This window comes from Gobio gobio, assembly GCF_949357685.1.
Source record: "Gobio gobio genome assembly, chromosome: 4".
In the NCBI taxonomy this organism is placed as follows: domain Eukaryota; kingdom Metazoa; phylum Chordata; class Actinopteri; order Cypriniformes; family Gobionidae; genus Gobio; species Gobio gobio.
This window is the reverse complement of record NC_137100.1, coordinates 51,726,774-51,754,352: the sequence shown is the minus strand read 5'-3', so window position 1 is coordinate 51,754,352 and position 27,579 is coordinate 51,726,774. Positions and strand designations below refer to the sequence as shown.

At 37.8% G+C, this 27,579-nt stretch overlaps 3 protein-coding genes across 4 annotated transcripts; 1 reads left to right on the top strand and 2 right to left on the bottom strand.

Moving 5' to 3' along the window:
- The first annotated feature begins 3,832 nt into the window (after window positions 1–3,832).
- LOC307124567 (uncharacterized protein) lies at window positions 3,833–5,099 on the top strand. The gene is made up of 2 exons (XM_079813889.1): window positions 3,833–3,918; window positions 4,056–5,099. The coding sequence occupies exon 2, from the start codon at window positions 4,059–4,061 to the stop codon at window positions 4,527–4,529; it is 471 nt and encodes a 156-aa protein (XP_079670015.1). The 5' UTR covers window positions 3,833–3,918; window positions 4,056–4,058; the 3' UTR covers window positions 4,530–5,099.
- Window positions 5,100–7,224: 2,125 nt separating this feature from the next.
- pxmp2 (peroxisomal membrane protein 2) lies at window positions 7,225–14,001 on the bottom strand. Of its 2 annotated transcripts, XM_079814229.1 has the most exons (6): window positions 13,760–13,954; window positions 12,763–12,885; window positions 11,621–11,783; window positions 9,540–9,659; window positions 9,333–9,441; window positions 7,225–7,934 (listed from the first exon to the last, which is right to left on the bottom strand). In XM_079814229.1, the coding sequence occupies exons 1-5, from the start codon at window positions 13,867–13,869 to the stop codon at window positions 9,373–9,375; spliced, it is 585 nt and encodes a 194-aa protein (XP_079670355.1). In that variant the 5' UTR covers window positions 13,870–13,954; the 3' UTR covers window positions 7,225–7,934; window positions 9,333–9,372. The 2 variants fall into 2 exon arrangements, with proteins under 2 accessions (XP_079670355.1, XP_079670354.1); XM_079814228.1 differs by lacking the exon at window positions 7,225–7,934 and having other exon boundaries at window positions 9,046–9,441; window positions 13,760–14,001.
- A 311-nt stretch (window positions 14,002–14,312) lies between these two features.
- On the bottom strand, window positions 14,313–26,588 carry usp30 (ubiquitin specific peptidase 30). Its single transcript, XM_079814682.1, has 13 exons — window positions 26,469–26,588; window positions 25,686–25,795; window positions 22,836–23,018; window positions 22,641–22,744; window positions 22,153–22,251; window positions 21,983–22,028; window positions 20,068–20,162; window positions 19,900–19,959; window positions 19,638–19,724; window positions 19,466–19,546; window positions 18,866–19,052; window positions 15,572–15,680; window positions 14,313–15,482 (listed from the first exon to the last, which is right to left on the bottom strand). Exons 1-13 carry the CDS (start codon window positions 26,537–26,539, stop codon window positions 15,236–15,238), a joined length of 1,479 nt encoding a protein of 492 aa, XP_079670808.1. The 5' UTR covers window positions 26,540–26,588; the 3' UTR covers window positions 14,313–15,235.
- Between the last annotated feature and the right edge of the window lie 991 nt (window positions 26,589–27,579).

The following is a 27,579-nucleotide window of genomic DNA, read 5'->3' as shown; positions in this document are numbered from 1 at the left end:
TTCTCCACCTCCATTGTCAATGCGGCTGCTCAGAGCTGTGGCCGTAAGGTCTCCGGTGATTGTCGAGGCGGCAATCCCCGAACCCGTTGGTGGACACTGGAAGTAAGGGATGCTGTCAAGCTGAAGAAGGAGTCCTATCGGGCCTGGCTGGCTTGTGGGACTCCTGAGGCAGCTGACAGGTACCGGCAGGCCAAGCGGACTGGAGCCCGGGTAGTCGTGGGGGCAAAAAATCGGGCCTGGGAGGAGTTCGGTGAGGCCATGGAGAAAGACTATCGGTTGGCCTCGAAGAGATTCTGGCAAACCGTTTGACGCCTCAGGAGGGGGAAGCAGTGCCCCACCAACACTGTTTACAGTGGAGATGGGCGCCTGTTGACCTCAACTGGGGATATCGTCGGGCGGTGGAAGGAATACTTTGAGGATCTCCTCAATCCCACTGACATGTCTTCCATTGAGGAAGCAGTGGCTGAGGACTCACACGTCCATCACCCGGGCTGAAGTCATCGAGGCAGTGAATGAGCGTGGAATCATGGAACTTGTCGTCATACTGATGGATCTAATAATGTATATGGGGAAATAATGTTTATGGATGAGTGAACGCATTCATGTTTTTTAACATGGCTGTTGTATGAAGCAGGGCGCGATTACTAATAATGCGTCCTTCACGTGCTATCGGAAATTTGATAATTCCGACTTCTGAAGTCGTGATTACGAGCTCATTGCATTCAAGTTTCAAAATGTGAGGGCGTTCATGTGCAATTTTTACCAAGGAAACTCGTATTTACCATAATTCCGAGAGCACGTGAAGGCAGCATAAGAGACAAATATCAGCGGCACTCGCGAGTCCCGAGGATATAAAGAAATTAGGAAATTTAATTCTACCGAACTACCAGCAAGTGCTGAATTACTACTAATACTGGTCAGTTTGTTTGACAAATTCAAATTATGAGGAAATGCAATGCTGTTTCACTTGGTTCACTTGAAAGTTGTTATTCTGTGTTAGTTTGTTGGCTGTATGAGACTAGCAGTAAGCTATCAACATTAGAACATCATACTGATATTCTAATATTTCATTGTGTTGAGATTAGGGTTGCCACCCGCCCCGTAAAATACGGAATCGTCCCGTATTTACAAGCAAAATGACGCGTACCGTATCAAACCAATACGGGACGCGATTTGTCCCGTATTTTACATAGGTCCACACATAGTTCAATAAACACATACGGATTTTGCAGTGTGGAGAATACTGATAGCAAATATAAAGAAATCAATTTCACAATAAGTAGTAGAGAAGCTCATTTGTGCGTGATTGCGTTTTAGCGGCTTTGTTGCCATAGCGGCGGAGTCTCGAGAACATGCGCTGTAAACTTGCACGGTTTTTAAAACATGTCGAGCTCGCGTCATGTCCACCGTTTGAACGCAAGATCTCCAGATATAGAGCTGAATATCAAAAAGGTATCAATGGGTCTGTCCAGTAACTCATGATGAACCTCAGGCCAACTGTACACTTTATGAGAAGCATTTCAGTTGCTCAGACTGACCAACGCTATCTCACGACCAATTCGTACATATTTTACGAGGTGGCTAATTCGTACGAATTTGTACGACCTCACTCGTACGAATTTGTACGTTTTGTCTAAACCCCAGTGACGGGTAGGTTTAGGGGCGGGGTTTGAGGTAGGTCATTCGTAAGAATTCATACGAATTTGTCAACTCGTCAAATACGTACGAATTAGCAAAAATCGTACACATTCGTACGAGTGGGGTCGTGCAGCAGCGCTGACAGACCGGTCTCATATAAAGTTTATGACATTAAAAAAAATATGTAGATAAAAATGGGACAAATAATTACACGATAATATAGTCATCATTTAAGTAAATTAATAAAATAAAATAAAATTTTAAAATTCTGAAAAGTGATTACTGGTTCAGAGTGACTGCTTAAAGGACAGTTCACACAAAAATGAAAATTCTGTCATCATTTACTCACCCTCAAGTTGTTCCAAAAATGTATAGGCCTACATTTCTTTGTTATGTGGAACGCATTGGAAGATTAATTCCTACTATGGAAGTCAATGGTGCCCCAAAGCAGCCTGGGTACAAACTTTCTTCAAAATATCTTCTTTTGTGTTCAGCAGAACAAAGAAACTCATACAGGTTTGGAACATCATGAGGGCAAGTAAATGACAGAATTTTCCTTTTGGGTGAACTATCCCTTTAAAGTGCACCAAATAGGCTACTAAAGAGTTCTTTAGAAATAAATAAAATAACAAAATCTAAAATAATATAAAATGTGTTCTGTTGCAAGTTCACATAGGCTACTTGATCTCATGTTTTCTTATGGTTTATTATTGAGCTGCCAAGTTGTCAATGTTGAAATAATCATTTCATGACGTATTCTTTATTACTGTTCTTTATGCAATTGTTTTTTAGGGGTGTCCCTTATTTTGCCACACTGAAGGTGGCAACCCTAGTTGAGATACATAACACTGATTCGTTTAATGTACATTTGCTCACCTGTCTAATAAAGCACATGCAAGAACAGCATCTCTGTCAAGTCGAAGTTCGTTGCAAAGCTCTCGCCATCTCGAAAACGCCACGTTGATATTGGCCCTCTTTTGATTTCTCCTTTTGTTCCAAAGTCTGCTGGCCATGGTCTGAACGAAACTACAATAGCGTGCCGCTAGACGTTACGCAGTTGCCCACGTCTGTTGCCATGGTTTCTACGGCAGTAAAAGCGGAAATCAAGGGTAACACGGATATGACGCTATTGACAGGCGACTCCCTCACATGTCCCGGTTCCTTGGTTACAATCGCAATTTTCTCATGATTTACAAATAGTTGGAAACATTTGGGGTATTGTAAGTACTCAACTGAACTAAATATATAACACTGGCCTAGTGGTTTTTGGATATTTTACTGCAAAAATCTTACATATTGCACTTTTAATTAAATCACTTCTAAAATAAAAAATATTCAATGTCATGGTCTCTATATGATGAATAATCCATCCAAAATAATGTATAAATATACTTCAATACTTCAGTTTTAGCCATGTAGCTGCGCCATCAAGTGTCTTAAGAATATTTCGAAAAAAAGCTTATCCAAGGCAATAAACACAATACTGCACTATAAATAGACTGTTTAGCACATAAACAAGATTGTCACCAATCAGGTGTGCCTATTGTGCACTGTATCATGCAAACTTTATGGACCAGGTGTATTTGCCTGCTGTTCTGTATGACGTGCTTCACTTACTTGGATTTCCCCAATCACGTGATCATGTGGAATGCCTTCTCATTCCAATGATCCTTTTCCCTCTTATGTGTAAATGAAACTCAAGTAGACAACTATTTAAAAAAAAAAAACATTCATGTTGATTTATTTATATGTTTATGACAACTCTATTTTGATAAACTGTTGTTAATGTAAATTACATTAAACAAATAGGCAATAGCCTACCAGCTGCAAACAGAGAGTGTTCCTCTAGCTAGCGTTTCCATATAACCTTTCCAGAATGCCGATGGTTTTATTTTTATAACCATGATGAACAACCTTTCCGGATCCAAACATTGTCGGATAAAGCACACAAGATTTATTTAGCTATAAGGTGAATAATTATTTAAATTTATCTGAATAAATGTGTTTTATATATGTAGCCTATTGTTTATTTGCGCTGAACATCGTGTTGATCAATGATTTCTCAGGACTTACATCAGCGATTATGTGAGAATGGAAACCGAAAGTGACTGAGTAAGTTTTCAGAAACGAAACATTGAGGCGGGGCTTGAGTTGATGCTTCGTATAAATATTCATGCCTCGGCTCCCTGTGACCAGAGACACATTGTTTGATTTCTGTGTGAGACTTACAAGACTTATTCAAGCAATTCAGCGCAATAAATATTTGCACAACTCAGCTCGGTAAGTCATTGCCTATTATCTTTGCCTATTACTCGGTAAATATTGCACATTAATATTGCACGCTAACCTTTAGTTTTAAATAAGTATATGATGTTGTAGTAGTTCTAATACTTTTATATTTAATCTCATGTTGGCAGGAAATGGAACTGATAATAAAACTGTTGAACGGAGATGTGAAGCGGCTGGTGGTGAGCGGTGATGCCACAGTTGGTGAACTCAAGCGGCTCATCTCTCAGCACTTCAATGAACCTCCTTACAAACAGAAGCTTTCCAGCGAAAACGGTCACCGTATCAGCCTTGAGGATGATAGCAGAAGCCTCAGCAGTTACGGTTTGTTCTCAGGCTCAGTGGTGATGCTGCTCATCACGAACCCTGCACCTCTCCAAGTGTTCGTCAAGAACGAGAAGGGCCAGACCAAAACCTATGATGTTGATGTCAATGAGACCGTAGATCAGCTCCAGACGAAGATCTTCCAGAAAGAGAGTGTCCCCAAGGATCAGCAGCGACTGATTTACAGCGGTAGGCAACTGGAGGCTGGCATGAAGCTGCAAGACTACGGCATCACATCTGAAAGCACCATTCACATGACTCTGCGTCTCCGAGGAGGTTAATCGGTTAGAATGTGTGCACAAAACAGTGCTGTTGTCGTTATTGTGTTAAATTATGTAAATGCTGTAAATATGATATTCGAGCTAACCCATTGATTGTGCTATAAACGTCACTATGTTTTAAGAACTAATGTGATTCCAGAGTGTTTATCTGCATTGTATAACTATTTTACAGGTATGAAATATATTTCACTGTATTTGGTATTGTAAGTAAAATAATAAATGCTCTAAACATTCCCAAGCAGAGTTTCAGTTTTTATCGACTTATTTTCTAGACCAGTGGTTCTCAAACTTTTTGACTCCAAAGGCTTCCCACTGTCCACATCATTATTCAAAATCCCCAATAAGTTTTTTGGTCACTTTTTATCAAATATTTTAATGCTTGGCACAGCTAGAAAAATGTAGTCTATAACCCATTCTTCATAAAAAATGCACATGGAGTTTTGATTTCATTATTTTACATGTCTTTTCTAGGTCTAAAAAGCATCCTTTTAAAATTAGGGTACCTATCCAGGTTTTCCCAGATTGGAAAATCCTCTTATGTCTAAATGAAACTCAAGTAGACGACTGTTTAAAAAAAAAAAAAACTTACATTCATGTTGATTTATTTGTATATAAATGTTTATATTTATGACAACTCTATGTTGATAAACAAATGTAAATTACATAAAACAAATAGGCCAATACCTGCTGCAAACAGAACGTTGCCCTAGCGTTTCAATATAACCTTTCCAAGAATGCCGATGTTGCATGGGTGTTTTTGTATTAAAGGGTTAGTTCACCCAAAAATGAAAATTCTGTCATTAATTACTTACCCTCATGTCGTTCGACACCCGTAAGACCTCCGTTCATCTTCGGAACACAAATGAAGATATTTTAGTTGAGATCCGATGGCTCAAGGCCTCCATTGGTACAATGCACTTTAGTACCTTTTATGGGTCTTGAGAGTGTAAAGACGTCGTTACAAAGTCCATCTCCCTACAGTGGTTCTACAATAACTTTATGAAGCGATGAGAATAGTTTTTGTGCGCAAAAAAACCCTAAATAACGACTTATATAGTGATGACCGATTTCAAAACAATGCATCATGAAGCTTCGAAGCGTTATGAATCAGTGAGTCGAATCATGATTCGGATCGCGTGTAAAGCCGCCAAACTGCTGAAATCACGTGACTTTGGCGATCCAAACCGCTGAATCTCACTGATTCATAACGGGTTTTTTTGCGCACAAACACTATTCTTGTCACTTCATAAAGTTATTGTAGAACCACTGTTGTGAGATGGACTTTGTAACGACGTCTTTAGTACATTTTATGGGTCTTGAGAGTGTAAAGTGCATTGTGTCAATGGAGGCCTTTCTGAGCCATCGGATTTCAACTAAAATATCTTAATTTGTGTTCCGAAGATGAATAGAGGTCTTACGGGTGTCAAACGACATGAGGGTAAGTAATTAATGACAGATTTTTGGGTGAACTAACCCTTTAACATAAAAATAACCTATAGCCTACAGAACGTTCTCTAATGGTTATAGGTTTTATTTTTATAACCATGGGTCTATGGGTCGCTCTCAGGAGCTCAATGAATTTAAGCATAACCACGTAAAACTTTCTGCAGAGTCAATAGCTACAGATCTCCAAACTTCATATGGCCTTCAGATTAGCTCAAGAACAGTGCGTAGAGAGCTTGATGGAATGGGTTTCCATGACCGAGCAGCTGCATCCAAGCCTTACATCACCAAGTACAATGCAAAGGGCCGGATGCAGTGGTGTAATGCACGCCACCACTGGACTCTAGAGCAGACGTGTTCTCTGGAGTGACAAATCACGCTTCTCTGTCTGGCAATCTGATGGACGAGTCTGGGTTTGGCGGTTGCCAGGAGAACAGTACTTGCCTGACTGCATTGTTCCAAGTTTAAAGTTTGGTGGAGGGGGGATTATGGTGTGGGGGTCGTTTTTCAGGGGTTGGGCTTGGCCCCTTAGTTCCAGTGAAAGGAACTCTTAATGTTTCAGCATACCAATACATTTCATGCTCCCAACTTTCAGGGAACCGTTTGGGGATGGCCCCTTCCTCTTCAAGCATGACTGTGCACCAGTGCACAAAGCAAGGTCCATAAAGACATGGATGAGTGGTGTGGAGGAACTTGACTGGCCTGCACAGAGTCCTGACCTCGACCCGATAGAACACATTTGGGATGAATTAGAGTGGAGACTGAGAGTCAGGCCTTCTCGTCCAACATCAGTGCCTGACCTCACAATTGCGCTTCTAGAACAAGGGTCAAAAATTCCCATAAACACACTCCTAAACCTTCCCAGAAGAGTTGAAGCTGTTATGGCTGCAAAGGCTGGGCCAACTCCATATTAAACCCTACGGATTAAGAATGGGATGTTATTAAAGTTCATGTGCATATAAAGGCAGACGTCCCAAAACTTTTGGCAATATAGTGTATTTATAATATATATTAGCCCATATTAATATTTATTTTGCTTTATTTTAAATGAAATCTTGAGGCTAGAGTCCAGTTTGCTGATAAAAAAACCTAGGCCTATCTATCTAATATATATATATATCATAGTACATTTAGAAAACAAATATTAATCCTAGATCACAATTGACACATTCACAATGCCAGGCACGTCATATAAGGTGTTTACTCTGTGGCCCATGAATGTAGAATATCAAGGGAAGTCATTCTTGGAATTCCATAAAAGATTACTGGTGGGATTTTATTTGTTTCATGTTGTCATGTCCCGAAGTAACAGACATACATAAACACAACCGACATAAACATCTGAACAAAGTTGAAGCATTTTTCACTGTCATATCATCTTTCCTTTTAAGTCATACAAATGGATGATATGTCTCCAGAAACCATATACATAATAACAATACAAATGATGACTAAGATGTGCACATAGCGGACTGGGCGTGGTTGTTTTCTAAGTAGGGCATGTTTTCGGCTTGTTTCCCTCGTCACATGATCATTGGGAAATACCCTCTCTTTCCAGTGATTCACTCTTCATGAACAGAATGGAAAATGAAGGTTGTGCAAGTAGCTGTTAACGAAACAAACACTTTTTCGTGACCTTGATTATCCACAAGTAAACTACACTGCACTTGATAGCACTTTGTGGCAACTGAAGTCAACATGAGCATTATTTGATCAAGGAAATTACATCGTATAATTGCATATTTGATGCATGTTACACAAATGTTAAATAATAATAAATGCATTAGGGAACAAATAAATGGACTGAACTACACTATTTGACATTACAAAATTCCACAATGATGTAATTCTTGCGCATGCCGTGCTCTGAACACACCCAGATGTTTGTGCCCTACATTGTTTATGGTTTGTTGTGCTCACAGCTTTTCTGAAGTATGGAAACTGAAAGTTGCTGAATAATCCCTGAAAAGGAAATTAAGTTTCAGAACAATCATGAACATTTAGAACTGATTGTTTGTCTGTGAGAGGCAACTTTCTTTTTACAATAAAATAATTTAATAGGCTGTATTTGTATAATATATATAACGGTTTTGAGAGAAGTCTCTTCTGTTCACCAAGGCTGCATTTATTTGATCAAAAATACAGCAAAAACAGTATTATTGTGAAATTTTTACAATTTAAAATAACCTTTTTCTATTTGAATACATTTTAAAATGTAATTTATTTCTGTGATTCAAAGCTGAATTTTCATCATCATTACTCCAGTCTTCAGGGTCACATGATCCTTCAGAAATCATTATAATATGCTGATTTGCTGCTCAAGACACATTTATTATTATTATCCATGTTGAAAACAGTTGTGTTCAAATTTTTTTCAGGATTATTTGATGAATAGAAGGCTCTGAAGGATCATGTGACACTGAGACTGGAGTAAAGATGCTCAAAATTCAGCTTTGCATCACAGGAATAAATGACATTTTAAAATATATTCAAATAGAAAACAGTTATTTTATATTTTAATAATATTTCACAATATTACAGCTTTTTTTGTATTTTTAATAACATAAATGCAGCCTTGGTGAGCAGAAGAGACTTCTTTAAAAACATTTTAAAAAATCTTAATGATTCCAAACTTTTGACTGGTAGTGTATTTTATATATATATATATATATATATATATATATATATATATATATATATATATATATATATATATATATATATATATATATATATATATATATATATATATATATATATATATATATATATATATATATATATATATATATATAGACAGAATATATATAGACAGAATATAACCCACCTTCTTTCAAACAATGTCACACCGTATACCTTTAAATCATAATATTGAGTGAATTAAAATATTTGGGGTGTGTGCTGGTAATTATTTTAAACAAAATTTCATAAAGCATTGTCTGTATTTTATCAGGGCAACACAAGTATATAAAGCATATTAGCAAGGTCACTGCTATTTATGTAAATTTGGGAATAAACTCTGTTAAAGTGTGAAGATAATAGAAGTAGTATTAGTAAATGCTAAAATGAGTTTGTTATCAATGTTTTTTTTATTAATCAAATACAACACAATCAAAATGCTGACATCATTGTCAGTTCCTCCAAAAGCAGTAGAAAGACAATCTTGGGGCAGATCTTTTTCTAAAATTATATATTTCAGTGCAATAATTCAATAGTGGAATTAGCAGTACAATGTCAATACTGATCTAGATAACGGTTATTTTACAGAAACCAACCAATATTCCCTGTCTGTTGTTCTGGAAGACATTTAAAACATCTTTGATACACATCAGTCCTTTAAAAGGCACAAACTGGATTCACCTTAAACCAGCCTAGGCCCACTGTAGCTGGTTTTGAGGTTTCATTTCCTAACAGAGGCTAGATAGGCATACCAGAATAAGGCAACCATGTTGGCAAACAGCACTCGAAACTGTGTAAAGAGTAAAAGAAAACGAAAGTGAGGTAATGGATCAGAAGTCCCTTATGTAACCTGAAAGAGAGGAAATGGTGTCATGCTCTCATGCTTACCTGTACAGGTATATAATTGATGTTGATAAACTGAAACGGGGTCCAAACCTTCCAGTTCATCTTCATTGCAGGCCAGTAACTTGTTTTAAGTTTGTTTTGAACATCTGTGATTGTCTTGCCCTGCAAAGATCTCATTTTCATTATTTTCAGGATCATAAGGATATAAACTGGCAGTATGAATCTCATGAATTAGAAATATAAGACACAATTTGTTAAGTGTACATCATAGTAGATGTAAAATGGAAGCTTGTTTCCGCCATGGAATAAAAACTAAAAACTTGAGAGAAAAAGTTCACAACTAACAACTTTTTCTTAGCAATTAGTTTATATATAACAATATTGACTTTTTTTCCCCTCTCAATTCCGAGCTTAGATATAAGCTCAGGATTGCAATATATAAACACCAAATTGTGAAAAATAACATCAGAACTGCAAGTTATAAACTCGCAATTTCAAGAAAAAAGTCAGAATTGTGAGATGAAAAGTCACAATTGCCTATTTTCTGTGGCGGAAACAAGCTTCGATAGTAAACGTAATCACCCTAACATTTAGATTTATTTTAACTTGTGTTTATCTGCTTGATAATGTCTCTGTGTTCTATTCCTTGTGCATGTCTCTCTCTCTCTCTCTCTCTCTCTCTGTGTGTGTGTGTGTGTGTGTGTGTGTGTGTGTGTGTGTGTGTGTGTGTGTGTGTGTGTGTGTGTGTGTGTGTGTGTGTGTGTGTGTGTGTGTGTGTGTGTGTGTGTGTGTGTGTGTGTGTGTGTGTGTGTGTGTGTGTGTGTGTGTGTGTGTGTGTGTGTGTGTGTGTGTGTGTGTGTGTGTGTGTGTGTGTGTGTGTGTGTGTGTGTGTGTGTGTGTGTGTGTGTGTGTGTGTGTGTGTGTGTGTGTGTGTGTGTGTGTGTGTGTGTGTGTGTGTGTGTGTGTGTGTGGTGCAACGCTGGCAGCTCTTTCCAAAAATGAAATTCCTTTGAACTAAAAAAAACATAACAACTGACTCTATGTTGTCTTTTTGCTTTGTGTAGATTCACAGAGAAATCAAAGACTCCGTCAACAACACACTAATCAGAACCACCTCCTGAGCTGAGAGACTGAAAACTGTAGTTCAGCAAACAGATGAGGTTCATTGACCAACAGCTATACTCAATATTCTGGTCAAAGTTGAGGATCATGAACGACAGCTCACATAATATCTGCTTCTAATGAAAAGATTGCTGCCTGCATTGGTGAGTGACAACAAGTCCTGTTGCTTTACACTCCACAACATTATGAAAATCACATACCGTACTCCACTCATCTTACCATAATGACTACCAACTTCTCCATACAATGTGTCAATGACGGTAACAACCACAAAGTTGCATAGAGGTATGCCCAGAAAACTAAGTGTGTAAACAAATGCAGAAATGATGTCCTAAAACACATTGCTGCTGCGCTTAAGGTGCCCTATTATGCTACAATAGTTTCAAATACATTCAAGGTCAAAAACACTTGATCTTTCTCATAATATACATTGCAGCATTAACTCTTTTCTAAAACGGTTTGATAAAGGATTCTGTCTCTCTAAATCCCTCCTCTCCGAGAGCATACTCTGCTCTGATCGGTCAGATGGCCCAGTCTGTTGTGATTGGTCTACCGCTTAAAGCACGTGTCACATATAAAACTTCCATTAACATATCTGAATTTCATCTTCGGAAGCTCCCTCAGCACTTATAGTGATAAAAACAGTAACAATGTTGTTGGTTTTACTGCATGCAAAGTGGTGTGTTTTTTCGAAATGTCGACAACACAAAGGCGGGTCAAAGTAGACGTTGTTCGCAGGCAGCCAATGAAGACCAAGGCTGGAATTATATGCTACATATATGGAGTTCGGAATTGGTTCTTTCTTTTCAAAGACAACAACTCAATTTATTGTGCACTTTGATCTTTGCACTTGACCTTTTACATTCACAAATGGCTATATTACACATTACGTGAAAGGTAATATCCGAAGAAAAGAAAAAAAATCACAATAGGGGCACTACTGTCCAATAAAGTAGAAAATGTTATTAATGTCACAATCAAGTTCAGTTATGAAACATTACCTCCAAAGCATTCATAACCACATAGAAGAGCAAGAGGAAAGCAGGGGCGAATATGAGACGTTCCAGCAGAAGGCGCTTGATCAGGCAGTATGGGACGGTGGTTGGCAAAAGCACCTCCAGGAGCTGGTAGAAGTAATGACTGAGTGGACCCGTGAAAAAAAGTCTGAAAAATCAAAGAGACATTTTAAACATTTATAACTCCTGATATTAAAGGGTTACTTCACCCAAAAATGAAAATTCTGTCATTAATTACTCACCCTCAAGTCATTCCAAACCCGTAAGACCTTTGTTCATCTTTGGAACACAAATTAAGATATTTTTGATGAAATCCAAGAGGTTTTTGAACTACACATGCCTATGTGTTCAGAAACCTCTTGGATTTCATCAAAAATATCTTCATTTGTGTTCTGAAGATGAACATATCTGAATGCAACGTCATTACAACTTTCAAGGCCCAGAAAGGTAGCAAAGACATTGTTAAAATAGTCTACAGTGGATCAACCTTAATGTTATGAAGCGACAAGAATACTTGAATACCCCCCCCCCCCCAAATAATGACTTTATTCAACGTCATTCTCCTACTCTATTCACGTAGTAAAGACAGTGGAGTGCTTCCGGGTTCTACGTCAGAACACCGGATCATTATTGGCCGACGCTGTGAGCACCACGACCCATGCGTGTGATGCTGACGCAGGAGCTAGCCAATAATGATCCAGTGTTCTGACGTAGAACCCGGAAGCACTCCACTGTCTTTACTACGTGAATAAAGTAGGAGAATAAAGTCGAAGAGAACAGATTGTTGAATAAAGTCGTTATTTTTAACATTAAGGTTGATCCACTGTGGTCACGTGGACTATTTTAACGATGTCTACCTTTCTGGGCCTTGAAAGCTGCAATGACGTTCCTGTCTATGTGTGGGTTAGAAACCGATCGGATTTCATCAAAAATATCTTAATTTGTGCTCCGAAGATGAACAAAGCACTTAAAGGTTTGGAATGACATGAGGGTGAGTAATTAATTACAGAATTTTCATTTTGGGGTGAACTAACCCTTTAAATATTTAATCCTTATGTAAAATGACATGTGTACTGCAACGTTTACGTAATGAAAATGAATAGTTTAACTCTGAAAGATCACTCTACCCAAAAATTGCAAAGTGTACAGGTCCCAGAATGTTGATTTTCTTTTTTGGGCTATTTTCTTTGCTGCTCTTCCTGTACTCCAAAGCTTGAGACAGAAGATTTCCCAAAGAGGATAGAATGCCACTGTAAGAAAGAACATAACAGCCATTGTATCATTGTACCCAAATGGCCTTGCATCTAATGAAGAAGAATGCTTGTCTTTTTGTGTTTGGTCCAAAAGAGAGTGTTACTTTTGACAGGACTTGATTGCCCCACCTTCCAAACGACCAATGGAAAAATACGTAGTGAAAATGGCTCATGGCTTAAGCTTACAAGAAAAAGAAAAAAATCAGTAATGGATAGAGTAAATGGCTATTGTTACAAAGTGTTTTTTTTTTAAGCTTAAGATTTATTTATTTTAAAATATACATATATATTTTTTTGCTTAGTGCTTAGTGATGAACTTGTTTTAAAAATAGTTTGTATAAAATAAAACTGACCTCATATTTCCCTGTTGTTATTTTAATAATAACTATTAAGAAATTTATAAAATATTATTATTAATTATATTCATGACTCTTTATTAATATACAGTTAAGTATTAAGTGCCATTATCTTATAATTATATTAGTGACATTGCACATTTATACAGTGGGTGTAAATTTACCAACCAGAAGAAATAGTAACAATCACAATGGTGATTCTATTAGACACGATCTTGATCAAAAACGGCTGGTATAGGCCTATATGTTGTACTGTTAAATAGTAAAACATAAAAATAGAAACAATTTGAACTTGTCTGATATCACCGCAAGCAGAATTCGTCACTCAATGTTGATGGACTATTGTTATTATATATGATCAATGTGTAATGTTTATTTGTTATTGGTTTAACTAAGATAACGATACGATAGTGCAAACCTGGATGCCAGCATGGTAATATTAATTCAACTTAACTTAATTCCCCCGAAATACAGCTAGCCAACTAACGTTAGCTTGAACAAAGATGTAAACTGACCTCGTAACCGATTTGGTGATGATTGGATATTTCTTTAACAAACTCAAGTATTGCTGCAGTACCCTCGCCAGAAAAGAGGGATCTCGGACAAGTACACTTTGCGTTGGCATCGTCGGTTTACTTTACTAGTACATTGTCTGTGAACTTGGGTCATGACAGACCAGTGTTTACTTAACAAAGTGCAAATCCTTGATGAGGAGGGTCGAACGTGGTGCGTGGTCTGGACTTGTACGTCATAGAACAGAACGACTCTGTGCAATCCTATTGGTCTACTTCTACATGACCACGCCCTAACGTCCACGTGCTGAGACTTGCCAAAATTCGTATTAAAGGGATAGAATACTCGGTCAACCCTGCATGAATTTTCAAACAATGAAAATTATTGACGACGGGCTGTTAAAAGAAAAAAAGACAATCAAATAAATAAATGAAATGACTTATTGCACTACATTCCAAGTCTTCCCCTCTTTCATTTGCAAACATTCATAAATGGCAATTTCAAGACCAAAAAACCTTTAGTTATGTGAAGTAGTGGAAAACGGTTAAAGGAAATATATTACTGTTGCAGAATTAATTTAATATATATGTGAAAAAAGTTCACCCACACAATCATACACACCAATACCATAAAAATATACAATTGTGCAAATAGCGTAATTTACAATCGACATACAACAAGGAATTTACATAACACTGGAAATGTACGAAGACTGTAATCTTTATGTAATCTGAAAATCTATGTGGTAAATACTCAGGATCTGGAATATGGGTTACCATTGTCATATTCCTGCTAAATTTCCCTTTTAAGTATTCACTAAAGTTAAAATGATAGGATATGTCAATCATACAAAAATAAAAATAAAAATAGACACTAAACTCCTGATGAGATCCATCCCATGGTTTTGTGTTCTTTAACCAAAATGTGAAACAAATTACTTGGTGGTGTTTACATGTAACAAAAGACGGTTATATGTGAATTGCATAAACACATTATTAACCATGGGTAATCCATTGACAAAGACACATCTTTAATTATTAAAAAAAACATGAGAAACCATGTAAAATTTACTTCTGTCTAACAAATCATTAGCTTAATGAGGAAGGCAACAATTCTGGGTCAATTTGCAACAAAAGTAGAGTTTTCCTGTTCAAATGTCCATGTTAATCCCATATCAGTGGCAACCAGTAATCATGTCTGGCATCATTCCTATGCTCAGATAATGAATTAGGAGTTTACTAAAAACAACAACCGCCGTAGACACAGAGCAAGATTAAGGTGGAAACTATGATATACAGAACCCTTGTCTTCCCTCTCTCTCTCTCACATAGAGAGATCAGAAACAACATGCACGCAAACTGCATGCACAGGGATGCTCGATTGCACTTGGCCATAGTAGCACGGCCTGGAATGGAGAGGAGCGAGGGTTAACACTCTAGCTTTAAACTAAGAATAAGTAACCCGGGTCCGATGAGATGCTACTCTTCTACCCTCAGACCGTGCCTTCGTACTCGTTCGTAAAAGAGCAGATATGCGCTGGAGGAGAGCGCCTCCTGAAGGCTGGCTTTCCTCACAGAATCATCAGAAACCCAGAGCCACTGGGAGCTTAAAGGAGAAGTTCCACGGGGAGCGGCAGGGCAACGGCGGTAAGTGATAAAATGTCCAGAGTGCATGTCGCCATGGTGAACCAGCACAGCTGTTAAGCGGAAGAGGTACTCCGAGGCGCTGGAAATAAAAAAGTTAAGGTAATATGAAAAAGAAGCAAATAATCAAAGTACATTTTCTGGTTCTCTTTATAACATGCACTCATCTACCTGTAGTCGTAAGTGAGGTTGAGTTGTGAGCTCAGTCCTGGTGAGTGTAGAAAGAAAGAGGGAAAGGTTCCATTGGACAGTGGCTTATTGTTGTTACAATGTTCTGAATCTGCAAAAGAAATTGAAATTTATCTTAAATCAAGACAACAAATATTCACAAATATTAGATTTTGTATATATTCTATAGTAACAAATATTATAATAACAATAATAATAGTAACAAGAACTATTATTATTATTATTATTATCATCATCATAAAAATATAGATTTAAATGGCAACATCAGCATTAAAAAATAATCTTAATCAAGACACTCAAATTAACATATTTAATATACATTCTATAGAATAATAAAAGTATTAATAAATAAAAAATATACATAAGAATAATCCTCACTATTATTATTATTATTATTATTATTAAAAATAGCATTATATATATATATATATTTTAGTAAAAATATATTAGTAAAAATCCATATTCCCAGATCTAAAGACAACTTTAAAATTATAATATTATATATATAATATTAGAATATTAAGACACACATTGTATATGGTATACATTCTATACAGGGAGTGCAGAATTATTAGGCACGTTGATTTTCTGATCATATTTTTTTTCCAGGCACATTTGACCAATTCCAAACCACAGTAATCCTAATAACTACTATTGATTTAGTATTTAATAATGTATAAGTGATATATAATTGTTCATGAAGGCTGGAAATGAAAAATCACCTTATATTCAGGTGTGCAGAATTATTAGGCATGTTTTCTTTTACAGATAAATTGAGCCAAAAAAGAGATTTAACTCAGACTGAAAAGTCAAAAAGTATTAAATGCCCATGAGAAGGATGCAATACTAATGCAATACTAGACATTGCAGTTAAGGCATGACCATTGGACAGTGAAATGCTCGTTGGGTCAGCAGGATCTGACAAAAACAGGTGGTGAAGAAAAGACACCTATTAACTGCAAAAGAATTAAGAATTAAGGTGAAGAATTAAGGGTGAAACCATCAGGAACCCTTTAGTCTCCAGCGCCACCATTTTCCAAAGCTGCAACCTACCTGGAGTCTCCAGAAGTGCAAGGTGTCAGGATCTCAGAGACTTCAGTTAGGTAAAGAATCCTAAAAAATGACCCCCACTAGATAACAATCACAAGCTGAAGTGTTGTAAAATACACGAAGAAGGTTTTTTTATAGGCTTTATGGACAGATAGGTTGAGAGTGACTCTTGAAGGACCAGCACCACATCCTCTAGCTCCACTGTTTGAAGAATTCATCTTCCAGAATCTGGCAGGACGTTTTGGGAGTTCATTTTTAGTCCATCTCTGCAAAACGGACTTCAGGATGGACTAAAATGAACTCCCAAAACGTACTGCCAGATTCTGGAAGATGAATTCTTCAAACAGTGGTGCTAGAGGATGTGGTGCTGGTCCTTCAAGAGTCACTCTCAACCTATAAAACCTATAAAAAAACCTTCTTCATGTATTTTACAACACTTCAGCTTGTGATTCTTATCTAGTGGGGGTCATTTTTTAGGATTCTTTAATTAAATTCCCTTAATTCTTCACCTTAATTCTTTTGCAGTTAATAGGTGTCTTTTCTTCACCACCTGTTTTTGTCAGATCCTGCTGACCCAACGAGTATTTCACTGTCCAATGGTCACGCCTTAACTGCAATGTCTAGTATTGCATTAGTATTGCATCCTTCTCATGGGCATTTAATACTTTTTGACTTTTCAGTCTGAGTTAAATCTCTTTTTTGGCTCAATTTATCTGTAAAAGAAAACATGCCTAATAATTCTGCACACCTGAATATAAGGTGATTTTCATTTCCAGCCTTCATGAACAGTTATATATCACTTATACATTATTAAATACTAAATTAATAGTAGTTATTAGGATTACTGTGGTTTGGAATTGGTCAAATGTGCCTGGAAAAAAAATATGATCAGAAAATCAATGTGCCTAATAATTCTGCACTCCCTGTAGAATGATAATAATAGTATTAGTAGTATTAATAATAATAATATACAACCCCAAATCAGAAAAAGTTGGGACAGTATGGAAAACGCAAATTAAACAAAAAAAGAAGTGATTTCTAAATTTACTTTGACTTGTATTTCATTGCAGACAATATGAACACAAAATATTTCATGTTTTGTCTGGTCAACTTCATGTAATTTGTAAATATGCATCCTTTCCTGTCATTCAGACCTGCAACACATTTCAAAAATGATGATCCTTTTCTTCTTTGGTCCGGAGCACACGGTGTCCATTCCTCCCAAAAAATACCTCAAATACTGATTCATCTGACCACAGTACACGTTTCCACTGTGTGATGGTCCATCCCAGATGCCTCCGAGCCCAGAGAAGTCGACGGCGCTTCTGGACACTGTTAACATAGGGCTTCCTTTTGGCACAGTACAGTTTTAACTGGCATTTGTGGATGTAACTACGTATTGTGGTACTTGACAAAGGTTTGCCAAAGTAGTCCTGAGCCCATGTGGTGATATCGCTTATAGATGAATGACGATTCTTGATGCAGTGCCGCCTGAGGGATCAGAGATCACAGTTGTTCAGCTTAGGCTTGCGCCCTTGTCCTTTACGCACTGAAATTCCTCCAGATTCCTTGAATCTTTTAATTATGTTATGCACTGTTGAATGTGAAATATCCAAATCTCTTCCTATCTTTCTTTGAGGAACATTGTTTTTAAACATTTCAATAATTTTCTCACGTATTTGTTGGCAAACTGGCGATCCTCGGCCCATCTTTGCTCCTAAAGGATTAGACATTTCTTGGATGCTGCTTTTGTACCAAATCATAATTACAATCACCTGTTGACATCACCTGTTTCAAATCACATCATTATTTATCCATTTTACCTCATTACTAGCCCTAAATTGCTCCTGTCCCAACTTTCTTTGAAATGTGTTGCAGGTCTGAATGACAGGAAAGGATGCATATTTACAAATTACATGAAGTTGACCAGACAAAACATGAAATATTTTGTGTTCATATTGTCTGCAATGAAATACAAGTCAAAGTAAATATAGAAATCACTTCTTTCTATTTTTTTCTTTTTTTTTGCGTTTTCCATACTGTCCCAACTTTTTCTGATTTGGGGTTGTAGTAGCAATAATAATAATTATTATTAGATTAGTGCAAAAGGAGATTTGATTGGTTTCACAGATTAAACCTTTATCTGGAGTAAACCCATATTTACAGATCTAAACAATAGCATCACATCATGTTGATAACCAAAGGAAAAGAGTTCACATCTCTTACCAACACCATTGGCAGATATGGGCTTGTTTGTTCTGCTGGTCCTCTGCGGGTTTTGACCAGCAGTGCAATGCTTGTATCGATCCAGAGACAAATATTCAGTAAACTGTACATGCTCTTGTCTCTTTATGGGAGTGCCCTCTTTAGACCATGTCAGTCTCTGCAAATGGATGCAGAGGCACTGAGGCAACTAAACGTGAAAAGAAACCGGACACAAACCAACAGGATATTATTTAAGAGCGCTGTTATGGCCTGTTCACACCAAGGCGATAGCTATAACGATAAATACATAGTTTTTAAAAGTGTTCTGAAATGAAAAGAATAGCAGAATCCATTCCACACCGCAATAACAATAACAGCACAGAGGAAAAATATTGTCGACATCACTTTGGCAGCCAATCAGAATCCATCCATTGAGCATTTAAAGCGGCAGATGACAAAACTGTACAGTGTGCTTAGAATAAACAGAACAATTTTGTGCGTTGGTGTGGACATTATTATAGTTATCGTTAGTAGATAATCGGTATTGGTGTGAATTGGCATTTACTCTGTTACAGTTAAAGTTCAGGAAAGGCTGTTGGTCTACATTTCAAACATGTATACCTTCCCAAGTTTTAGCTGTTTGACAAATGTCGTCCTCTGACTCTCAAGGACTTCTCCATTTACAAGCTCTCCAGCCTGTTGCTACAAAGAGACAGAGAGAATCAGTTCAGCAAATAAATGATGAGGTACAATGGTACTAAAGTAACTCGTCCTGCCAAATTTTGTATGATACCTTGGTACAGTTTTCACACTCCACTTCTTTGATGGTTTCAGATGAGATGAAATGCTGTAGACACTGGTCTAAAGTAACAGGTCGGCCCTGAAAGAATGATACACAAACTATAATACGTGCACGTTTTTGTCGGTAAGATGCTTGTTGCTGGGTAATACAACTTCAACTGTCATATTTGAAGGTAGTGATGACAAAATATTTAAGGAAGCTATTCTGCAATATGTGAAATGTAATTGTGCATTATTGAACAAGTTTGCATTACCCACTGTACTGAGGGGATCGAAAGAGACAAGCTGTCGAAAGAATCATAGTGCACAGGACTCTGAAATCAAAAATGGAGAGGGTTAACAATTCCATTGTTTCAATAAGATGCTGTAGACATAAATATATTTTTTAATCTAAAAAAAATTTAAAGTCTGAAAAAGATCACCTGCTGCTCACAGCGCTTGCAAGCCATATAACTTGTTAACCGGCCATGAAAAGGGTGCCGAGTCCTCCATAAACTCGGAATAGGATGTAATGGGCCTGGAGATGAAAAAGATCAATAACTAAAATGCTAAAAATTAGGAGTGTAACTATACACTCACCCAAAGGATTATTAGGAACACCTGTTCAATTTCTCATTAATGCAATTATCTAATCAACCAATAACATGGCAGTTGCTTCATTGCATTTAGGGGTGTGGTCCTGGCCAAGACAATCTCCTGAACTCCAAACTGAATGTCAGAATGGGAAAGAAAGGTGATTTAAGAAATTGAGCGTGGCATGGTTGTTGTTGCCAGACGGGCCGGTCTGAGTATTTCACAATCTGCTCAGTTACTGGGATTTTCACGGACAACCATTTCTAGGGTTTACAAAGAATGGTGTGAAAAGGGAAAAACATCCAGTATGCGGCAGTCCTGTGGGCGAAAATGCCTTGTTGATGCTAGAGGTCAGAGGAGAATGGGACAACTGATTCAAGCTGATAGATAAGCAACTTTGACTGAAATAACCACTCATTACAACCGAGGTATGCAGCAAAGCATTTGTGAAGCCACAACACGCACAACCTTGAGGCGGATGGGCTACAACAGCAGAAGACCCCACCAGGTACCACTCATCTCCACTACAAATCGGAAAAAGAGGCTACAATTTGCACAAGCTCACCAAAATTGGACAGTTTAAGACTGGAAAAATGTTGCCTGGTCTGATGAGTCTCGATTTCTGTTGAGACATTCAGATGGTAGAGTCAGAATTTGGCGCAAACAGAATGAGAACATGGATCCATCATGCCTTGTTACCACAGGCTGGTGGTGGTGGTGTAATGGTGTGGGTGATGTTTTCTTGGCACACTTTAGGCCCCTTAGTGCCAATTGGGCATCGTTTAAATGCCACGGCCATGTTTCTGACCATGTCCATCCCTTAATGACCACCATGTACCCATCCTCTGATGGCTACTTCCAGCAGGATAATGCACCATGTCACAAAGCTCGAATCATTTCAAATTGGTTTCTTGAACATGACAATGAGTTCACTGTACTAAAATGGCCCCCACAGTCACCAGATCTCAACCCAATAGAGCATCTTTGGGATGTGGTGGAACGGGAGCTTCGTGCCCTGGATGTGCATCCCACAAATCTCCATCAACTGAAAGATGCTATTCTATCAATATGGGCCAACATTTCTAAAGAATGCTTTCAGCACCTTGTTGAATCAATGCCACGTAGAATTAAGGCAGTTCTGAAGGCGAAAGGGGGTCAAACACAGTATTAGTATGGTGTTCCTAATAATCCTTTAGGTGAGTGTATATAGCAATACAAAAATGCAACAATATGTATTGTGGTCGTGGATGATGTATTGTGGATAGTTCACTCAAAATTAAATTACTATTTGAGTTTACAGAGTTTTATTGTCAGTACTACATTAAACTACTATATATAATGTGTTGAATATGTATATTGTATGCAATTGGGGAATATTTGTGGGTCCTGATAATGCCAAATGTCTTACCTTACCAGTAAAAAGTGGCCTACATTATTTTAAATTTATAGTCAGTGACAGAGTGCAAGCATATTCGTCTAAAATAATTCTGTATTTTCAGCTTCAGAATCATGAATATTTTAATTCTGGTGTCACCAATGCCCTGTGCATTGTGTTACCAGCACCATGTCTAAACCTATTCATTTCCACCCCAATGTAACACCAAATCTTGCATTTTAATCAACAGTACATTTTATCATATGTCTTGATGTATCGCAATAATATCGTATCATGATTTGTATTAAATTGTGACATAAGGGTATCGTTACACCCCTACTAAAAATACAAAACAGTTTAAATGTTTGAAGTAGTAAGTCTTCATTTACCTCCACTTCTGCAGCTGATGTTTTTTTCTTTGGACTCCACAGATTTCTGAAAGCATTAACAGTAGAGTGGCAAGAAATGTCAATAGATCATCTCTAATTAAGAACTCTTTAGATTTACAAAACATCTTTTGGGTCCTAACGTTGCATTAATGGTTACTGCTCTTGTTTACCTCCAGTGTTTGCATGTCGAACAGATGAGCGACTCTGGGTTGGCGTTCCCGTTCCTCCTCTAATGATGATGTGAGAACATGAAAAAGCTCATGGGCATCCTGAAGAGATAAGGCAAGAAATGCTAATTTATATAGTCATTTTTATGTTAAAGTCCCACTGCACTCAAAAAAATTCTCTCTCAGAGAATTTGTAAATAGCAGTGAAGCGACGCATCTGACGCATAGGTCACATGATAACGACAGCATGGCCTTTATACTACACACAATCATACTATAAAGAACATACTTTTTTAGTAGCAATGGTGATCACTGATGAATTTGCACATGGTTTGGCTTAAAGCATATTAAAAAATAACACATAGAACTTGATTTTCACCATAGGGGGTCTTTAATAAACTTTAATGAAATTCAAAATTCGAGCTAACGATGTTAAAACATAAGAGTAATTCCTCCAAGGACAAGTCCTTCCATCCATGAGAACATCCTACCTGTTCCTCAAAGGAGCTGATTTGCCATCTATAAAGTCTGAGCGCTTCTAAAAGGCCTCCCGCATCTAAAACATTATCTTCTCCAGGGTCGTGACTTGATAGGTCTTTATAAAGGAAGGAAGATGGAGAGATCGCCCTTTTAGTGTGCATTAACATTTTGTGCATTTGTGTGAGCTGAAGTGAATGGGAAATAACCTTTAAGTAACTGCATCAGAGATCTGGACAGCTGAGTCTCTCTCTCTGTTCTCTCTGGGTGGACACTGCTGTCACTGGTAAAGTCTTCAAGCCATCTGATGAAGGAAGGACACGCTGCCAGGCCCTGGAGAAGTGAGTTCATAAAGCATGTGTTCCCCAGATTAAGCAGACCAGGAACCATACCTGTGTGAGAAATTATACATTTAAATAATCATATTAATAAGAATACATCTTATTTTTTTAAAGGTCCCATGGCATGGCATTTTTCTATTATTTTATAGTGTTTCCTGAGGTGTACTTATATTGTTAGTATGATTTTTACATCATAAAATGTCATAATTTAGAAATAAAAGGCATTTTGTCTATACTGCTGTTTGCCCTGTGGCTGACTGCCCTGTTTCAAGAGGCGTGTCTGCTGTGAGACTTCAGTAAAAACGCCCACTGTTGTGATTGGCTGACATCTTTGCATTTTAAATGAGCGGAGGGGGCGTGGTTTAACGAGGTCTACGACGCACGAGCTGCTGCCAGAGAGACGGATGGACCTGAGTTCACTTCTCATCAGTTCTCTCAGCATGTCTCAGTTCAGGGTGAACTGTTGTAGTTACTAGAATATACTTCAGGTTATTAGTTTATTTCTAGTCGGAGGGACTGTCACTCATGTCAGAAAGTTAGTAACTTTAGTAAATTATGGATCAGCGCTGACTCGAGATGCGAACCGTTTAGAACGATTCAGTCCGATTTGGTGAACTGGTTCGGTTCACTAAAAAGAACCGATTCAAAAGAATGATTTGTTCGCGAACCGGACATCACGGAGACGGAGCGATTGCTAACAAAGTTATTTATAGTAACTACTGAGTTGTGAGAGCGCTGTCTGTCAGCGCGAGTTTATTGTGTTTGTATCTGAGAGTTCTGAATAAACACGAGTCCCAGTCACGCCGAGTCCGTCTTCATCATTATTCTACCAACTTTGTAACACATGCAATGTACCATTACAGCGAGATGAACGAGTTAGTAAGTTTGATTAAAGCATTATTTCTAGATATGTTCCAATCATATGAAAAGCGTCAGTGACGCGCATTGAGTAACTTACACAGCGCAAACAAAGACACAACAGCAGTAATCGAATGTAATCCAGTTTATTGTGGGGTTAGCTGGCTAGCCTAGCCGGATACCCTCACGCTTACCCCCCTTCTGCTTAATCTCACGCCGCGTTTGGTGCCTCCGCTGTGGGCAGATGCAGTACTGGGGGTCGGGGATGTTGAAGGCCGAGCTTCGGCGTGCGTGAGGTTTATCTCTAAAGATGTGGCTCAGCCCGACTAACTCCCGACTGTATGCACATTTAAGAACAGATAGACGCGATGCGGACGTACAAAAACACTGACTCACAAGATAGAAAACACGAAAACACCGCTCTGTCGGGAGAGAGAGAAGCCGCAGTGTGTGCACGAATAATAAATAATTAGCTACACATAAGAAATCACTGATCACAGATCAGAAGGAACTGAAAAAAGACTTCTGTTTTCATTTGTACATCCAAACACTGAGAAACTGCCAGCATTCACTCGTTCACAACCCATGATCTCTCGAGCGTTTGCATGGGCGTGCCAGATTCTCTGGGCGGAGGAAAGGGAGGAAACCGTTCCTGCTTGGACGTCAAACCAGGAGACTTCAGGATTGGCTCGTCTGGCCTGTCATTTTCTCAAAGGCAGAGAAAGACAGCCAGAACTCGGTTTTACACAGATCAACATTTCTATCCACTTGGGGACAATATTCAGGCTAGGGGAACTCATATTAATGTTGAAATACCTCATAAAATGAAAATTTCATGCCATGGGACCTTTAAATAAGCCAAGAACAATACCTGTGAGAGACATGATTCATTTAAGCAATGAACACAGTCACAACACTCTGTAGTGCCTGCAACCCCTATAACTGTTACTATAGTCATAATATAATAGAGCCTTGAGCCTCATTGCTTTCATAAAATGATTACTACTTTATGTTTGTGAAATGCATAAAGTGGCATCCTTATGCTACAAGATATAGTCCCTGAGACTTACTAGTTTGCCTTTTTTGAGGTGCTGTATTGACCTCCAAATCCAACATCAGAATGGTCTATTTTACAATAAGTGTCACCATGAAATCAATTCTTGTTTTTTTTATGGAATATTGCTGTATATATTATAAATTATTTATTTGTGCACTTCATTATTTTTTATTGAATTCATGCGCCCTTGTAATATTTAATCAACATATCGTCCCCTCCCTCTTGCAGGGACATCTCTTCTCTGATAACATGTTTACTGGCGCACGGGTGGGACACCTGGCTGTCACTCACATGACACCACAGCAATAGCAAACCACAACCATCAAATCCCACTGGACAAAAATCAAGTCCCACACTACATTTTTTTCTTTTTCAAGAAGCCATTTCACTCAGATATACATCAGGGAAGAAATGACTATCGTAACTTAGGTTTCATTCCACCTTTAAAGTCAGCATGATACAGAAGTTGCAATTGTCTTTTCTTCCCGATTGTGATGTATATCCAAGAGAAACAGCTAATTAAACAAAAAATTATACGACGGGACTTAATTTTGTCCATCAGGAATTTATTGGACCATGTCTTTTGCTGATTGCTGTAATCTCATGTGAATGGCAGGTTGTGCGCGTCATCAGTGAAGAGATGCCGATGCGGAGTTAATGTTTTTTATTATTTCTTAACACACATGAATAAAAAAAAAATATTGGCATGGATAAATCCTTTATAATAAACACAGCAATATTAAATTTCAAATACTACATTTGACTAACTTACTCTAAGACTTTTAATCACAAAGAAAATGAACCTTTTCTCTTCTTCTTCCTGTCTGAAATTGGCCCCCATAGTACATACACTCCAGCAGCCATGGCAGCAGCTATCCCACCAATTACACCCCAGTTTTTCATCATCTTGTTCCTGAAACATAAAGACAAAAATAAGTGTTTTCAAAGTTGGTTGCATCCAGCACAGACAACTTGATTGAAATTAAGTGACAAAGTTAAAGAGCACATTTACAGATCCTTACATGAAGCAGATCACAAACAAACATGTCAGAGGGACACCTGTCGGTGGCAGAACCGGCACACTAAGTTACCTCTGACCCTGACAGCTGTGTTTCCATTAAGTCTGTCTCTCTAGTGAAACCCTATACGCCATTAGTACGTACAACACACTTTTTTGGGGGAATAGTAAAACATTTAAAGTCATATTTCATGCTTCATATTGAATTAAAGCTTTCTGAATAATTTAATACCTATAAGTGTTAATTTCACGTCAATTGCCAAGACAAATTTAGGTAACTTAGTTTGAATAAGCTGCTGGATATCAAACTATGAAGAGAACCATCCGAACACATTTATTACAGCACTTACGTTTACTGGGTCTAGAACAGCTAAAAGCAAAAAGACAGATTCGCATGTTTATTCATCTGTGGTGATCAATGAAATACAAACGGAGTAATAAAAGCGAATGTCTGCTGGCCTCCAGTGCAACAGCTGGGACCATCTTGACTGCCTTTTCCTGCGTCTAGTTGAGCTACACAGATTCACTTTTCAGCCGTCATGTCACACATTTCCATACAAACTCCAACCTGGCAGCGGATCCAGTGCGTAAGAACTCTCGAACAAGCTTGTCTGTAGCTCCCTGTTTGCACCAAGGCATATTTCACTGCGCCCGCGTGTGCGGAACTAAACATTGCGCATTGTTGTTCGACGGACCTTACGCGGTGTAGGACAAGCCTGCCGTAAACGGAAATTATGAAAGGGTGAGAAAGCTGCGTGGGTTTTTTTTTTTTTTTTGGTGGTGTTGTATAAGTACAAAAATGCATTGAAAAAACATTCAATGTTCAATGTTCAATAATAACAAATTATTTTCTCAATGAGTGAAACCTGATTATAAACTGACAGAAGAGACTCTTTAGATAAAACAAAATTAATAAAATAAAAATAATAATGATAATAAAAACTAACAAAACTGTGTGAGCTTTTTTAGGATTTATGCGTGAATTTGGATTTGTTTTGTGTCCCTTATGAACACACGAGTTACGAGTAAAGTAGGGCTGTGAGAGCCCTGAACTCAAATCACCCCATCCACCTCTGAAAACACCATACAAAACCTCCTGAAAACATGGACTGTCTCAACACTGCCCAACCCTACCACATTAAAGCCTGGCAAACAAAAGACTGTCTGAAACCTTTTGTGCAATTCTGAGAGTGCTACAGTGAGTGAGTGGGCCTTACAAACCACCTGTAGTAACACACACTCTCTCTCTATGTGCACTAGACACTTTCTACAGTCATACAAAAAAAAAAAAAGTTTGTTGTTTACATGCTCATGCACTGAAAATCATCTTGCACTGTACCCCAGCCAGCTGCTTGCCTTACAATGTTTCCTTTTGCACATGTACAATGTTTTATGTGAAGGTATTTGTATATATTTTTGTATGTATAAAGTAGTATTTATAGTTAGACTCTCTCAGTAGATTAGTTGTGTACTATAGGTTTATACTGTCTGTATTTATAGCACCATGGTCTTACAAGGTACAACATTTAGTTCCACTGTTTGTCACCACATGAAGCGGAATTACAATAAAGCTCAACTTGACTTGACTTGAAATCTAATAATATACTTGTATATTAGAAACACCAATTTCTATAGGCTTTACACTTAAACAAAACCAAGTTACGTAAAAAAAAAAAAAA